This window comes from Cornus florida, unplaced genomic scaffold (assembly GCF_030987335.1).
Source record: "Cornus florida cultivar Cherokee Brave unplaced genomic scaffold, ASM3098733v1 CherokeeBrave_3.0.0_Hap2_Chr03, whole genome shotgun sequence".
NCBI lineage: Eukaryota > Viridiplantae > Streptophyta > Magnoliopsida > Cornales > Cornaceae > Cornus > Cornus florida.
Genome location: NW_026775573.1, coordinates 7,091,265 through 7,109,590, shown reverse-complemented (window position 1 = coordinate 7,109,590; position 18,326 = coordinate 7,091,265). Strand labels below are relative to the sequence as shown.

At 35.1% G+C, this 18,326-nt stretch overlaps 2 protein-coding genes across 2 annotated transcripts; both read left to right on the top strand.

The window, feature by feature from the left end:
- The first annotated feature begins 1,226 nt into the window (after window positions 1-1,226).
- On the top strand, window positions 1,227-2,192 carry LOC132301014 (uncharacterized). The gene is made up of 3 exons (XM_059798311.1): window positions 1,227-1,463; window positions 1,662-1,732; window positions 1,853-2,192. The coding sequence occupies exons 1-3, from the start codon at window positions 1,227-1,229 to the stop codon at window positions 2,190-2,192; spliced, it is 648 nt and encodes a 215-aa protein (XP_059654294.1).
- Window positions 2,193-5,051: 2,859 nt separating this feature from the next.
- On the top strand, window positions 5,052-5,687 carry LOC132301013 (secreted RxLR effector protein 161-like). Its single transcript, XM_059798309.1, has one exon. The coding sequence runs from the start codon at window positions 5,052-5,054 to the stop codon at window positions 5,685-5,687; it is 636 nt and encodes a 211-aa protein (XP_059654292.1).
- The last annotated feature ends 12,639 nt before the right edge of the window (window positions 5,688-18,326 follow it).

The window sequence follows — 18,326 nt, the reverse complement described above, 5'->3', positions numbered from 1 at the left end:
ACAAAAGTAATATTGATGTAACTTTTTTATACCTCAACTTTTGGGGCACTTTTTTCCCTCCTAACCTGATTGTGATAAGAATATAAATTAAAATAAGTCTATTAAATAATAAATACATTTTTTCTTAACAAAATTATTATTATTAAATTATGTAAAATAACATTTATTTTTTGATTTTCAGAAAAATAAAAATTGACAAAAATCCTTACCTGTTGTGGATGTGGGCTCCACACCTTGCATCATTACTTACATCATCTCTTGGAGTAGTGAGCAAGTTTATTGCATTGGCTTATATTGGAAGCTAACCCACGAATTGAATGCCTATAAATAGGCATCATGTGTATGAACTGAAGGTGCAATAAGAAATGATCTCTCTCTCTCCCTGCACAAGTTAATTTACATTTCTATATTACGGATTACTCAAAAGATATACATATATATATTCATCACATGTTATCAGCACGAGGCTCTATCAATTGAGAAGAAAATTCTATTTTTCTTTCTCACTTCAAAGGGTAAGAAAAATAATTATTTATATTAAACTGTTATTATTCAAGTCTCACATATAATTAACATTATTGAGCCTGCAGTCTCGCAATTATTTATTTATTTATTTATGTTAGAGTATTTTTGTCTATTCTTTATAGAAAATTAAATTGCTGAGCCCGAAGTCTCGCAAATACTAAATTATTTAATTTGCAAACTCAAAGTTTTGCATATATTAATCTACTGTTTGTGAGCCTGAAGTTTCCCAAAGAGTCTTTGTGAACCCGAAGTTTTGCAAAATTTGTGAGCCTGAAGTTTCACAAATATTTGGTACTCTTTGCAAACTTGAAGTTTCGCAAAATTTATTGGCCTGAAGTCCAAATAAATCTGAAATTCTTTGACCTGAAGTCATTTACACGGAGTACCCTTACAAACCTGAAGTTTTGTAAAACGTAGAAATATAAATTATATGTGCCTTTTAGTGTAAACATATTTTGTCTTTTTGTTATTGTTTTGTTTACTGAAACCACATGACTAACTTTTAACATTATATATTTATTGACAAATCACATTATAGTGACTGCAGTATTTTTATAATCTCAAATTGATTATTCTTTGTGTGAAATAATCCTAACTATGTTATTTTATCATTTATAGTTCACAATGTCAAATCTTACCAAGCTTGAATTTGTGGCACTTGACATCTCGGGCAAAAACTACTTGTCATGGATCCTTGATCCATGAATCTCGGTGAAACAATTAAGGAAAAAAATAATGCGTCCTTGCAGGACCACGCAAAAACCATGATCTTTCTTCGCCATCACCTCCATGAGGAATTAAAAACAAAGTACCTCATGGTTAAGGATCCACTTATACTGTGGAAAAATCTGAAAGAACGATATGAGCATCAGAAAACTATGATCCTTCCAAAAGCTCGTTATGACTGGATCCACTTGCGATTGCAGGATTTTAAAAGTGTAAGTGAATATAATTCAGCCTTATTTAAAATCAGCTCACAATTGAAATTATGTGGAGAAAAAATCACTAATGATGATATGTTGGAAAAAACATACTCCACATTTCATGCCTCAAATGTGCTCCTGCAGTAGCAATATAGAGAGTGCAGATTTACCAAATATTCTGAGCTAATTTCTTGTTTGTTGGTGGCTGAACAGAATAATGAGCTTTTGATGCAAAACCACCAGTCCCATCCCATTGGATCTGTACCATTCCCAGAAGCGAATATGTCATCATTTCACGGCCATGGACGTTAACGTGGACGCAGACGTCGTGGTGGTCGTGGATATAGTCGCAATAGAAATCATGATAATAATCGTGGTGGTCATAATTCCTCATTGGTTCCCAGAAGGAACTCCACACCGTCCCACCAGAAGTGGAATTCAAATGCGACCAAGCAGGCAAAAGAAAAAGCTTTACAGAAAGCTCCTGAGATATATGATGACAAGCCTTGCTATAGATGTGGAATGAAAGGTCATTGGTCACGTACCTGTCGTACGCCCAAACATCTAGTTGATCTTTACCGTGCCTCAATGAATGATAAGGGAAAAGGAAAGGAAATTGAAATAAATTTTGTGGATGACGACTTAACAACTGATATTACTCACTTTAATGTTTCTGACTTCTTTGCTGATACTAGTGGTAGTAGTGATCATTTAATTGGTGATGGAAATGTCCATACCAATTAATGTGTCATTCTCTAGCATGTTATCCCTTGTGTGTTTTAGCTTATCTGTACCAATATGTCTCTATCTAGGTTGTACTAGTATGTTTTTATTTTGATTATCTTATATGTAAATATAGTTTGTATTTCAAGTTTGAAGTAATGAAACATATATTTTGTGTATATGAAGAAGTATGGATCTGACTAAGGCATTGACTGTACCCAAGATAAATGATGAAGATATATGTCTGGCAGACAGTGCAACAACGCACACTATACTCCGAAATAGAAAATATTTTTCGAGTATAACATTAGTTGACACTCGTGTCAATACAATATCAGGTCCAGCAGATCTAATTGAAGGCTCCGGAAGAGCTATCATTATGTTACCCTGTGGAACACAATTGAATATTAATGATGCTCTATACTCTACAAAATCCAAAAGAAATTTATTAAGCTTTAAAGATATACGTCTCAACGGTTATCATATTGAGACTATAAATGAAGGGGGCATTGAATATCTATGTATTATATGCAAGAAACATGTATTAGAAAAACTCCCTGCTTTATCTTCTGGGTTATATTATACCAATATAAAAGTAATTGAGTCACATGCAGTGAAGCACCAGAAGTGCTCCGACCCAAATATTTTTATACTCTGGCATAATCGCCTTGGTCATCGTGGGTCAACAATGATGCGCCGAATCATTGAAAATTCACATGGTCATCCACTAAAGAACCAGAAGATTCTTTTAGCAAATGATTATCCTTGTACTGCTTGTTCACAGGGTAAATTAATAGTCAGACCATCACCTTCCAAGGTCATTGTTGAATGCCCACCATTTTTACAACGAATTCAAGGGGATATATGTGGACCAATTCATCCAGTGTGTGGACCATTTCGTTATTTTATGGTCTTAATTGATGCATCAACACGGTGGTCACACGTAAGTTTACTTTCTACTCGTAATGTTGCATTTGCTCGAATCCTTGCTCAAATAATCCGATTACGAGCACAATTTCTGGATTATCTAATCCAGACTATCCGTTTTGATAATGCCGGAGAATTTACATCTCAATCATTTGATGACTATTGCATGTCAATTGGCATCCTTATTGAACATCCTATTGCACACACTCATACCCAAAATGGTCTTGCAGAATCTTTTATCAAACGTCTTCAGTTAATAGCTAGACCATTACTCATGAGAACTAAACTACCTGTTCTGCTTGGGGACATGCGATATTACATGCAGCATCACTAGAACGCATTAGACCAACTGCATATCATAGTTTTTCACCACTACAACTTGTGATGGGTCAATAACCAAGTATCTCTCACTTACGAGTTTTTGGTTATGCTGTATATGTTCCCATTGCACCCCCACAACGCACCAAAATGGGTCTTCAACGACGACTTGGTATTTATGTAGGTTTTGATTCTTCATCTTTTATTAGATATCTTGAACCCATGACAGGTGATGTGTTTAAGGCGCGGTTTGCTGACTGTCATTTTGATGAGTCTATTTTCCCTCCATTAGGGGGAGAAAAGAAAAAGCCAGAAGAGCAACGAGTTATTAATTGGAATGTCTCGACTTTATCTCATTTAGATTCTCGCACAAATCAATGTGAACTAGAAGTTCAAATGATCATTCATTTGCAAAGTATTGCAAATCAATTACCCGATGCATTCACTGATATAAAGAAAGTGATGAAATCACATATACCAGCTGTAAACATTCCAGTAAGAATTGATGTCCATGTAGGACAGTCTGTCAGTACTGTTGCAAATGTATCTAAGACACGCCAGAAGCGTGGTAGACCAGTCGGTGCAAAAGACACTGTTCTCCGGAAGAGGAAAGTGCAAGAGAAATCAAATAAAGAAATTGGCGCTCCTGGAGAGGTCACACTTGCAAAAGAAATTGGCGCTCCCGAAAAGGTCACACTTGCAAAAGGAACAACGAAAATGATTGATCAATCTAAATTTTATAAGCAAGTAGCCCCAGAAGATATATATGCCCCGGAAGTGGCACATGCCCCGGAAGTGGAACAATCCCCTGAAGAGGCACTAGTACCTGAAAATAATGAGATCTCAATAAACTATAGAGAATTATGGGATAGAAATACAGTTATTATTAACGATATATTCTCCTTTGCAGTTGCTCTTGATATTGTAGGTGATAATGAAGATCCTGAACCTCAAAACATCGAAGAGTGTCGATGTAGAAATGATTGGCCAAAATGGAAAGAAGCAATACAGGTAGAGCTAAACTCATTGGCAAAACGTGAAGTATTTGGACCTGTAGTCCAGACACCTGAAGATGTCATGCCTATAGGGTACAAATGGGCATTTGTAAGGAAATATAATGAGAAAAATGAAATTGTAAGATATAAAGCCCGACTTGTAGCCCAAGGTTTCTCGCAGAGACCTGGTATTGATTATGAAGAGACATACTCTTCTGTAATAGATGCAATCACATTTCGCTTCTTGATCAGTTTGACAGTCTCAGAAGGACTGGATATGCGTCTGATGGACGTGGTTATAGCTTATTTATATGGATCACTAGATAGTGATATATATATGAAAATCCCTGAAAGATTTAAAATGCTTGAAGCAAATAGCTTGAAATCACGTACCATGTATTCCATCAAGTTACAACGATCCTTGTACGGATTGAAACAATCCGGACGCATGTGGTACAATCGACTCAGCGAGTATTTACTCAAAGAAAGATATGTGAATAATCAAGTTTGTCCATGCATTTTCATCAAGAAATCAAAATCTGGATTTGCCATTATAGCTGTATATGTTGATGATCTAAATCTTGTGTGAACTCCTGAAGTGCTCACCACGACTGCTAATTATTTAAAGAAAGAATTCGAAATGCAAGATCTTGGTAGAACAAAATTTTGTCTCGGCCTGCAGATCGAACATTTACCAAGTGGAATTCTTGTCTATCAGTCAACATACACTGAAAAAGTCCTAAAACGCTTTTATATGGATAAAGCTCACCCCTTGAGTTCTCCAATGATTGTCCGATTACTTGATGTTAAGAAAGATCATTTTCGTCCTCTGGAAGAAGGCGAAGAAGTTCTTGGTTCTGAAGTACCATATCTTAGTGCAATCGGTCCTTTAATGTACCTTGCAAATTGTACCAGACCTGATATAGCATTTGCAGTCAACTTATTAGCACGGTATAGTTCTGCACCAACTCGAAGACATTGGAATGGGGTCAAACACATTATGCGTTACCTTCGGGGAACGACTGATATGGGATTGTTTTATTCAAGACAATTAAAGCCCCAGTTGATTGGATATGCAAATGCAGGTTATCTTTCTGACCCACATACAGCCCGATCACAAACAGGGTACTTGTTTACTTGTGGTGGTACTGCTATATCATGGCGATCTATGAAACAGACCATGACTGCAACTTCCTCAAATCACTCTGAGATACTCGCAATTCATGAAGCAGGTAGAGAATGTGTTTGGTTGAGATCTGTTATACAACATATTTGAGAATCATGTGGACTCTTCTCAATCAAAGATAGTCTAACAATATTATATGAAGATAATACGACATGTATTGCATAGGTAAGAGGAGGATACATAAAGAGTGATAGAACCAAGCACATTACCAAAATTCTTTTCCACACACGAGCTCCAGAAGAGTCGTGATATTGATGTTAGGCAGATACGCTCGAGTGATAATCTAGCAGATTTATTCACTAAAGCGCTTCCAACTACAACATTCAAGAAGCTGGTGCACAACATTGGAATGCGTCAACTAAAGGATCTTCAGGGTTGAACTAATGAGGGGGAGCAATTGATCGAAGAGGTGTTGGCATACTGTATTCTTTTTCCTTCGTCTAGGTTTTATCCCACTGGGTTTTCTTGGCAAGGTTTTAATGAGGCAGTTTTAACCTATGCAATACTATTTTCAATGACACAAGGATATTGTACTCTTTTTCCTTCGCTGGGTTTTTATCCCACTGGGTTTTTCCTAGCAAGGTTTTAACGAGGCATATTCTTAGTGTAGTATAGTGGATTCCAAGGGGGAGTGTTGTGGATGTGGGCTCCACACCTTGCATCATAGCTTACATCATCTCTTGGAGTAATGAGCAAGTTTATTGCATTGGCTTATACTAGAAGCTAACCCACGAATTGAATGCCTATAAATAGGCATCATGTGTATGAACTGAAGGTGCAATAAGAAATGATCTCTCTCTTTCTCTCTCGTTCTGTCTCTTTATCTCTCTCTCTCCCTGCACAAGTTAATTTACATTTCTATATTACAGATTACTCAATAGATAGACATATATATATTCATCATATTACCCTATTTAATGTCGTCACTTTAAAAGTGGACAAGCCATTACATCCATTGCGAGGATGACTATTCTGTTCATACAATAAAAACAGAAAAACCTAATGAAACATGTATAAAAAATAAAAAACATATATATTTCTTAAAATTTATATTATGCCTCAGTAGATTTTTCATATTTGCAAACTTGTTCGTCTCATCTCTAGTAGCCAATAAAATCAGAATGTTTCTCTTGATTTCAATATTGAATGCTTAAAAAAATTTGTGCACGTTATGAATAACAAGTTTGCATTTTTCTTCATCCATGATCGTTACTGAAAGACTACCCCGGCAAAGTTTTCGACTAAAAAGGAAATTGCTGAAGTCGTTTCCTGTCATATGCACCATGCACAATTAAAACTAGGAAAAAAAATGTAGCAGCTAATTTTGGCTTTCACATAAACATTACACAACAAATTCATTAATATATATATATATATATTATAACAATTGCCATTATATAAAATTCTGCATCAAGTTTAAAGTAAATCATATTCTAATCACATATTACATATCTATTTGAATCGGTATTGGGTCCTCAAATCTAAACGTTTAATAATGGGGAAATGGATTTGCTGCAAAGAAAATGGTAAATCCCAATTGAAAAATTAAGTAAATTAAACTAAGTAGTTCTACTGTATATATTTTATAGGGTAAAATGCAAAAAAAAAAAAACCCTAAACTATTATTGCAAATAGCAATAAATTCCCTGCACTATCAAAATTGCAAATAACTCCTGAACTATACAATTTTGTTGCAGTTTATCCCATCCGACGAATGGCCTGTCATATTTTGGCCATGATCAGAGTGCGTGTTCCTAACGCGGCATGATATATAAAAATATAGATAATATTACCCTTGCAAATTTGAAAAGTCTAAATTGCTCCTCTTAAAAAAATACACAGAAATCCTGTTACATCTAAACACGCTCTTGTGGTCACTGTTCATCTTTCTCTTTCATCATCTTATTTAACCTAAACCCCTCTCTCTCCCTCCTTCTATCTATATAATATGTGTGTGTGTATATATATAGATAGATCTCGGCGTAAATATATCAAAGCTAAAGTAAGGCTTGGTCCAATTAAAGATGTAGCTCGTGCCACAGAGGTAAACTCAACCACAATCCCAAACCCAATTGAAACTCTATCATACCCACAAATCCACAGCCACTTATGTTCTTGAACTCTAATAACCCAACGCCTCTTCGTCTTAATCGGGTTTTGGATTGAATGAGGTAAAATTGAAATTGAGGTAAGAATATGAGGTTTTCAGGACAATCGCCACCGTCCATAGTGACTGTGGAATCACCGTCGTCCCTGGTGACTCTATAATCACCTCCGTCCATGGTGATTCGTCTCTTTCTCCAACCTCATCCCCCGTCGCTGCCGCCATAATAGCACCACCACTTTCTATCCATGGTCATCCGTTTCCTCCTCCAACCTCAACCCGTCACCACCGCCACGTATCACAACAGCACCACTACTTCCTATCCATGGTGATCCGGTTCCTCCCCTAATCTCAATCCTCATCGCTGTGGCCATAACACCGCCACCACCTCCACTAGATATTCCGACCTCATCCCCTGTCGTCACCGCCGCCACAATAACACCATCAACTCCCTACACGAATTTTCCCCAATAGATTTCAGATATATACCTTGTGTATATATATATATATATATATATATATATATATATATATATGTTTGTATGTATGTATGTGATTATATGTGTGTGTGTGTGTGTGTGTGTTTATATGCGTGTCTGCGTGATTGTAAAGAGAAAGTAGGGCTATGTTGGGTGTTGGGTGACTTGTCAAGCTCTCATTTGTAGGTGAGATTACATATTCCACGTCAGTAATTTAAGAGGCTAATAAGTGAAACAACGTTATTTTATAGCAATGATCAAATGGTCTTTTGCTCTTTCTGGTAACCTACCGGGTAAACTGCAACAAAACAATAGTTATGTAATAAATATGATATTAAAGTATATCTTGATACAAGCAGATAGATACATATATGAGAGTGAGAGATATAAATATGAGAGAGAGAAAAAACGGGCTGCTATTTCATTTCTTCGTACCATCACTTGTATACACATTAGCCTATTTATAGGCATGATTAGGCGCGGGTAACAAGTAGCTTGTAGCTTATCAAACAAGCTTCCACTCTAATAATATACAAATACTTATCAAACAAGCTGCTTTGCCATTCATTACAAGTGGACCCCACATTAATATACATATATATATAACACTTCCTCTTGGGGTCCACTGCACTACACTAAGAATATACCTCATTAAAATCTTGCTAAGGAAAATCCAGTGGGAAAAAACCCTAGCGAAGGAAAAAAAGTACCCTATTGTTGTGTATCTGAAAATGGTATTGCATAGATTAAAATTGTCTTATTAAAACCTTGCCAGGAAAACCTAGTGGGATAAAACCTGGATGAAGGAAAAAGAATACAGTATGCTAATACCTCTTCGATCAATTGCTCCCCCTCATTAGTTCAACCTTGAAGATCCTTTTTATTGACGCATTCCAATGTTGTGCACCAACTTCTTGAATGTTGTAGTTGGAAGCGTTTTAGTGAATAGAGCTGCTAGATTTTCACATGAACGTATCTTCTGAATATCAATATCATCCTTTTTCTGGAGTTCATGTGCATAAAAGAATTTTGGTGAGATGTGCTTGGTCCTGTCACTTTTAATATACCCTTCTTTCATCTGTGCAATACATGCCACATTATCTTCATATAATACTGTTGGGCTTTCTTTTATTGATGAGAGATCACATGTTATTCGAATATGTTGGATCATTGACCTCAACCAAAAAGTTCCCTGCTTACTTCATGAATTGCGAGTTCCTCAGAATGATTTGAAAAAGTTGCAATCATTGTCTGTTTCATAGATCGCCATGATATCGCAATGCCGCCACAGGTAAACACATATCCTGTTTGTGAATAAGTTTTATGTGGATCAGAAAGATAACCGGCATCTACATATCCAATTAATTGAGAATTTGGTGCCGTTGAATAAAACAATCCCATATCAGTTTTGCGACAAAAATATCGTAATATGTGTTTGATTCCATTCCAATGTCTGCGGGTTGTTGTAGAACTGTACCTTGCTAATAAATTGATTGGAAAAATTATGTCAGGTCTTGTGCAATTTGCAAGACACAAAAGAGCACTAATCGCACTGAGATAAGGCACTTCAGGACCAAAGAGTTCTTCATCATCCTCTCGAAGACGAAAATGATCTTTCTTGACATCAAATGATCGGACAACCACTGGAGAGCTCAATGTATAGGCTTTATCCATATGAAAACGTCTCAAAATCTTTTCTGTATATGTTGATTGATGGATGAGAATACCACTCGAAAAATGTTCAACCTGCAGCCCAAGGCAGAATTTTGTCTTTCCGAGATCTTTCATTTCGAATTCTTTCTTTAAATAAGTGGCCGTCTTTTCGATCTCGTCCAATGTTCCCACAAGATTTAGATTATCAACATATACTGCAACATTAACAAAACCAGATTCTGATTTGTTAATAAAAATACATGGGCAAATATGATTGTTTACATATCCTTCTTTGAGTAAGTAATCGCTAAGGCGATTGTACCACATTCGTCCAGACTGCTTCAATCCATATAAGGATTGTTGTAATTTTATTGAGTACGTATTACGTGGTTTTGTTTCAGGCATTTTAAATCCTTATGGGATTTTCATATAAATATTACTATCTAGTGATCTATATAAATATGCTGTAACCACGTCCATTAAATGCATATGCAATCTTTCTGTGATTGCCAAATATATTATTAATCTAAATGTGAGTGCATCTATCACAGGGGAGTATGTTTCCCCATAATCAATACCAGGTATCTGTGACAAACCTTGAGCTATTAGTCGAGCTTTGTATTTCACGATTTCATTTTTTTTATTACGCTTTTGTACAAACACCCATTTGTACCCAACAGGATTAACACTATCAGGTGTCTGGACAGCTGGTCCAAATACTTCACGTTTAGCTAATGAACTTGTATCGCTTCTTTCCATTTTGGCCAATCATTTCTTCGTCGATATTCTTCGACGTTTTGAGGTTTCGGATTCTTATTATCAATATCAAAAGCAACGAGATATGAGAATATGTTGTCGATAACAATTTCATTTCTATTCCATCTCGTTTCATAATTTAGTGAGATCTCATTATTTTCAGGTACCTTTGTCTCATCAAGAGCATGTGCCTCATCAAGGGTCACATCATCATCTGTTGCTTTTGCCTCATCAATATTTATTATTTTATCATTTTTAGGTACCTGAGACTCATCAAGAGCCTATGCCTTATCAAAAGCTATTATCTCAGATTGATCAATAATATCTGTTGCTCCTTTTGTGGTCTCTTCAGGAGTGCCAGCTTTTCTTTGTGATTTCCTCTTACGAGGAACAATATCTTTTGCATCGACTGGTCTACCACGCTGCAGGCGTGTTTTAGATGCATTTGCTGCATTACTGATAGAAGGCCCCTCAGGGACAGCAATTCGAGCTGGAATTTTTGCAGCTGGTATATGTGATTTTATTACTTTCTTTGTATCAGTATATGCATCAGGTAATTGATTTGCAACATTTTGCAAGTGAATGATCTTCTGAACTTCTCGTTCACATTGATTTGTGCGAGGATCAAAATGAGATAATTCCAAGGCATTCCAAGTAAGATCACATTGCTGCTGTGCCTTTTCTCCCCCTAATGGTGGGAAAACAGTCTCATCAAAATGACAGTTAGCAAATCGTGCTTTAAAGACATCATCTGTCAGAGGTTCAAGATATCTAATAATAGATGGAGAATCAAAACCAACATAAATTCCAAGTCTACGTTAATGACCTATTTTAGTGTGTTGGGGTGGTGCAATTAGAATATATACAACAGAACCAAAAACTCGTATGTGGGAGATATTTGGTTGTTGACCAAAAATAAGTTGCAATGGTAAGTACTTATGATAAGCAGTTGGTCGTATACGAACTAATGATGCAGCATGTAATATAACATGACCCCAGGCAAAAACAGGTAATTTTGTTCGCAAAAGCAAATGACGATCAATTAACTGAAGTCTTTTTAATAAAAGATTCAACCATACCATTTTGAGTATGAATGTGTGCAACAGGGTGTTTAACATTAATTCCAACTGACATGCAATAATCATCAAAAGTTTGAGAAGAAAATTCAGCGGCATTATCAAGACGGAATATCTTAATTGGGTAATCAGGAAAATGTGCCCTTAATTTGATGATTTGAGCAAGAAGTCTAGCAAATGCAACATTACGTGTAGAAAGCAGACAAACATGTGATCATCGTGTTGAGGCATCAATTAAGACCATAAAATAACGAAATGGTCCATATGATCGATGAATTGGCCCACATATATCCCCATGAATTCATTGTAAAAATAGGGGAGATTCAGCAATGACTTTTAAAGGGGATGGTCTGATAATCAACTTACCTTGTGAGCAGGCGGTGCATAGATGATTATTTGGTAAGATGATTTTTTGATGCTTTAGTTGGTGTCCATATGAATTTTTAATAATTCGACGCATCATTGTACTCCTCAGGTGACTAAGTCGATTATGCCAAAGCATAAAAAGTTTTGGGTCACACGATTTTTTATGTATCACAGCATTTGACTCAATTGTCCTAATGGTTGTATGGTATAACCCAGAGGAGAAAACAGGGAGTTTTTATAATATCCGCTTCTTGCATGAGGTAATGTAGAGATATTCCACATTTCTTTCATTTGCAGTCTCAATATGATACCCATTACGACGCAAGTCTTTAAAACTCAACAGATTTCTTCGAGATCTTATAGAATATAAGACATCATTGATTTGTAATCTTGTTCCATGTGGTAAAATGACGTTGGCTCGTCCGGAGCCTTCAATAAAGTCGGTGGGACCTGATATTATACTAACACTGGCATCTGTCAGAGTTAAGTGAGAAAAATATTTTTTGATCTCGAAGGATTATGTGTGTCGTTCCACTATCTGCAAGACATATATCTTCTCCATTTATTTTGGAACTAGTCAGATCCATTTCTATTCATGCAAATTTCTTTATCAGAAAAGAAACTTTTATAATAAAAGAAACTTTAATACAAACTAAAAAATAAAAATTTTAATACAAGGAAAATAAAAACATAGTAGACAGAACATGAAAAGAAAATATGATTAATTGGTGTGGACATTTCCATCACCAATCAGGAAGTCTATCTTTCCATCACGGTCCTCAAAAAAATCTGATACATCCAGATTTGTGATGTTAACTGGCTCATTATGATCAATGAAATTCATTTCTAAATTTGTGATGTCAACTGGCTCATCATGATAAAGGAAATTCATTTCCTTTTGTTTGCCCTTTTCTTTTATTGAGGCTTGGTAAAGTTCAGCCAGATGCTTAGGTGTGCGACAAATACTTTGCCAATGCCCTGTCATGCCACATCGATAACAAGTATTATCATGTGCCTTGGGAGTTGAGCCACATCCTTCCCTTTTACCTGTTTTATTTCATTATGATCTCTCCTTTGGGGATATGGTATAGATCTCTGATTGCGAAAATGTGAGGATTGATATCTTTCACGAAAATAAAAATGATTTCTACTACGACCATATTCATTATTGTGGTAATTATTTTTACCACGACCATATTCATTATTATACCCATTTCTACCACCACGACCACGTCCATCTCTCATTTGGTTTGCACGACCACGGGATGAGGCAACATATGTTTCAGGGATCGGTGTCGATCCAGTTGGACGAAACTGGTGGTTTCTTAACAAAAGCTCATTAGTTTGCTCTGCCACAAGCAAACATGATATCAGCTCTGAATATTTTTTAAATCTACTCTCTCGATATTGTTGTTGTAAGAGCATATTCGAGGCGTGAAATGTGGTGAATGTTTTTTCCAACAAAAGTTCATCATTAATGGTATCACCACATAATTTCAATGTAGAGCTGATTTTAAATAGGGCAGAGTTATATTTAACCACAATTTTAAAATCTTGCAACTACAGTTGTTGCCAATCAGCCCGAGCCTTTGGGAGGATAACTGTTTTTTGATGATCATATCTTTCTTTCAAATTGTTCCACAAACACAGTGGATCTCTTTCAGTGAGGTATTCAGTTTTTAACTCCTCACTAATATGGCGCAGAAGGAAAATCATGACCTTCGCTTTATCTTGTAATGATGCATCATTCTTTTCTTTAATTGTGTTTCCAAGGCCCATGGCATCTAAATGGATCTGAGCATTCAGAATCCAAGATAAATAATTTTTGCCAGAAATGTTCAAGGTCACGAATTCCAGCTTTGTCAAGTTTGACATTGGTAAAATAACTAGATGTGACAATAATATAAAAATATAATTTAGCATAGTATATAAATAAATAAAATGGCATTAAATGAAACAATAACATAATATAAATTATTTAAATAACAAAAGTGGTAAAAACCAGCCATAGTGAATAAATTATTAAACAATAAAGGCGGTAAAACCGGTCATAAATCATTAAATAATAAAGGTGGTAGGACCGACCATAATTAGTAGATCATTAAATAATAAATGTGGTAGAACCGACTATAGTGTGAGCACATATATCATTTAAGTGAACAAATTTATTTTATAAACAATAATCAATAATTAAAATTTTTTTACCCTTTAGAATCAGAAATACTAGTTTCTTTGATAAAACAAACCAACTCAACAATCTATCAAAACTAATATCACAAAATAGATATATAGTTGAGATAGAAAGAGGGAGAGAGAGAGCTTTTCATTCAAATCTGAGATGGATAGAGCTCGTGCTGATAACGTGTAATAAATATGATATTAAAGTATATCTTGATACAAGCAGATAGATACATATATAAAGATGAGAGTGAGAGATATAAATAAGAGAGAGAGAGAGAGAGAAAATGGGTTGCTATTTCATTTCTTCATACCATCACTTGTATACACATTAGCCTATTTATCGGTATGATTAAGCGTGGGCAACAAGCAGCTTATCAAATAAGCTGCTTTGTCATTCATTACAAGTGGACCCCACATTAATATACATATATATATATAACAAGTTAAGTGTTTTTTTTTTTTTTTTTGTTTTTTTACTGCATTTTACCCTCTTGTCCCCTCAAAATGAGATATTTCTAAACAATGGCAATTGATTGAAGGGAAATTATAAGATAGTTAATCTGGGACCATTATTGTCACAGATTTTGTCCTATAGGGCAATACACACACACACACACACATATATATATATTAATTAAGGATATTGTGGCTCAGTGGTATCTCTTTTACCTTTCAAAGTGGATGGTGAGGGTTCGAGTCTCCTAAAGAGCAAAGCCCTCACCAAGAAAGTGCTACTCGATACATATATACCCTCCAAAATTAAATCAAAGGATATCAAAGTCAATCCCTTCCATTTTTTTTTTAAATCTTCCTTATGCTCTTCAAAAATAGTTATTTTGCAAAAAATAAAAAATAAATAAAATAAAATACTTGTATTCCTAAAAAATTCATTAGAAATTTCAACAAGTCCCTTAAAGTTTTTCAAAATACATGCTTGTTGCTCTAAAAAATTAAGAGTTCAAAAATAAAATACTTGTGTTCCTTAAAGAATGCTGCCTTTTTATTGGTCCAACACACCAATAAGGTCGCATCTGGGCACACCCAACATCATCTTGCTAAGAGCATCTCCATCGGTATGTTAAAAAACCTTTTTATGTAAAATATATACTGCCACACATGAATTGTAATTTTTTTCATCTCCAGCAGTATGTTAACATACATTGCCACATCATCAATGTGTAAAATACACAACCCTTTTACATAGCCATGTAAGCATATTTTCTCTCTCTTCCCTCTTTTCCACTCGCGTTTCTCTTTCGTCTCTCTCATTCATTCTCACCTCTTTCCCACTTTTCTAAAGCACCATAGAGAAGAATCTGTAATTGGGGGCAAGGTAAGAACTGCTCGAACATCTTTTATTTATTTTTAATAAACATAGTTTGATTCATCACTTTGTTTGATCTTATCTTCTATAATTATCACCGTAAATTCTAGGGTTTTTTTAGATTCTAGATATATATATTAATCATGTTTTTATATAATTGTTGTTTTATGCAATTATACAAATTATTTTCTTTTTTCTTTCTTGGTGATTAGTCAATTCAATCACAATTGTTCTTGCATATTTTTGCTTTCTGTACTCATCACTACTGCTCAAGGATGAAAAATTCTGAGCTCGGAATAGTCGAAATAAGAAAAGAGTGAATCAGAAACATCCGGTAGTTGTGTGGTAGATCTTGAAAGGGTATCTCCTCTACTCGTACGCTGGTCGTAAGTCACACCCAACTCAAAACTAAAACCAATAGCAGTGCCCTTCAACACCATCTCCAACATCGTTGCCTATACTATGTCCTTAAGGGCGCCCGCAGTCTGTTAAAGGCTAGTCTAACGCTTCCAATTTTCTCTTCTTTCTCGTGTGATAAACTTGATGCACTTAGCGCCTTTGGGGATACCGAAATCGTGAGTCAATGGCAAATCAAGGATTTTTATGCCATTCCTTATTGGAATCATTGTTTTTTAGCACCAAATCTGCTTGGTAGGAGGTGGTAATTTTGCATGGTACATTCAGATTTGGGTGGATTTTGAGAGGGTATAGTAAATGTATGATGGTGTTTTTGTTGGGATTTATATGCCCTGGCATAGCAAATTCCTATCTGGATTGTATTGACATATGTTCCTGACATATCTGAAATATTTATGATTTATATAATTGGTGAATTCAATGTATTATGTTTCGATTCACTATGAAATTGATAGTGTCCAGTTAATTACAAGAAATATTCATATATATGTATGTGATGACAATCAATGCATGATATATAAATAGTAATTATAAATTGTTCATAGTCGGTAATTATGGATGGACTCATAATTAATTAAGACTTGAACTGGATCCGCGTTAGGTTGAGATATATTGCGAGAGCCGTCGTATGCAATTACTCCCTATCACCGTCTTGGCATTTGACTCTTAAGCATGAGAAAAGTATAGACTCTTTTATTAATTAATAATTACTTTGATTTGTTCGGCGGATTCTTCGGGATCCTTAGACCGACACTTTGGGTAGTTATGTAATTAATAGTTAGAGGGTTATATTTTCAATATTTGCATCATTGCTACTTGTATTTATTTTGTATTGATTATGGTTGATCACAAAGTAAATTCGAAGGCCTTCGTGTGTTTTTAGACAAAATGATTTATTATATATTTATTTATTTAAATTATTATTTTTGTCAAACAAATGTTTTATTGTGATCGAGCCAGAAATAATCAAAGGTACCAAAATAAATATATTAATTAAGTAGTCGGATTGATGGCTATGTTTATCCGATAACTAATTATGCATAGAGGGGTCAAAGTGCAATATTGACTTAGAGGTTATTTATTATTTAATTGGAGTTCAATTAATTTCTTTTAGTGGAGTAGAAATTAATTTATGAATTAATTGAATTGGGTCCATGGACCGGGCCAATTATTAATTCATTGTAGCCAATAAAATAATAGGCCCAATGGATTCTCACTCATAGCCCAACTTGATATTGGAATCATATTAGATTTGAGACATATGAATTAGAGATGGAGAAGGATTTGTTGTTTCCTTTTCTTTATTTTTATGTTGCCTATAAATATACATGGTCTATGTATATTTTAGGGTGTGATTTTTATGAGAAGGAAAAAGGAATAAATTTTCTCTCTCTAGAAAATTAGGGTTTATGTTCTCATCTAATAGAGGCTCCCACAAGCCTAGTTTTTTAAGGTAATTCATGGAGGCTTATGAGTGATTCCTAAAGGCAAAATAATTACCAAGAAGATGGAGATCCAAGGAGAAGGCATCTTGCTAAGGGATTTACAATAAGTGAGAACATTCACTTTAGAGGAAAGTTTTAAAGGTTTACTCAAACCTTTGATGTAAGTATTCAATCCATTAATTGAATGATACATCATATTTTTATTTTTGCATAAAACTTGTCTCTATGTGATGAATCAAGATCTATGAATCAAAATCCCTCGAAAAGTTTTTAAAACTTGCACGTATCCCAACAGTTTTTAGGTGGGAAGTGGATGAAGGCGGTTGTTCAGCTCTATGGGTGTCTTCTTTTGGGCTACCTAGTGCTGAATTGTTGGTGATAGTACTAGTTTCGAGTTTGGTTTTGTGACTCCAAATATGGGGTTATAATTTTTTTTGTTAAATCTGCAAATATGAGGCGTTTTTTTAATAGTTTGTCGCCTGAAGGTACGCTTTTTGTTTGCTTATATTTTTGGTGTGTTTCTGGTTTTGTTTTATTTTCTCGGTGCAACTTATTTTTTCCTTTCTGTAGTTAAAATAGAGTATGACTTCTTGTTGGGGTGACTTCACTTCAAGAGTCAGGTTGCATGGATGTCATTGTTTGCACTTTATTTTCCTGGGTTTATGTCTTTTTCATTTATTTTTTGGGATTAGAGTAAATAAGTAGCACTTAATCAGCTGCAAGAGTTAATTGCTTTAGTTTCTTGCTCTAAACTGAATTCTTAGAGTGAATTCACACTATGTTTTTGGGATCTGAGACATCATTATCAGCATGGTATTTCTTTGGTTTCTGTCTTTTTTCTGGTTCTGGTTTTGTTATGTCACCTTCCCTTCATTTAGGTTCATAACATTTAAATTTCATAGGTTCATGGTGACCAGGAAGTTTAGGG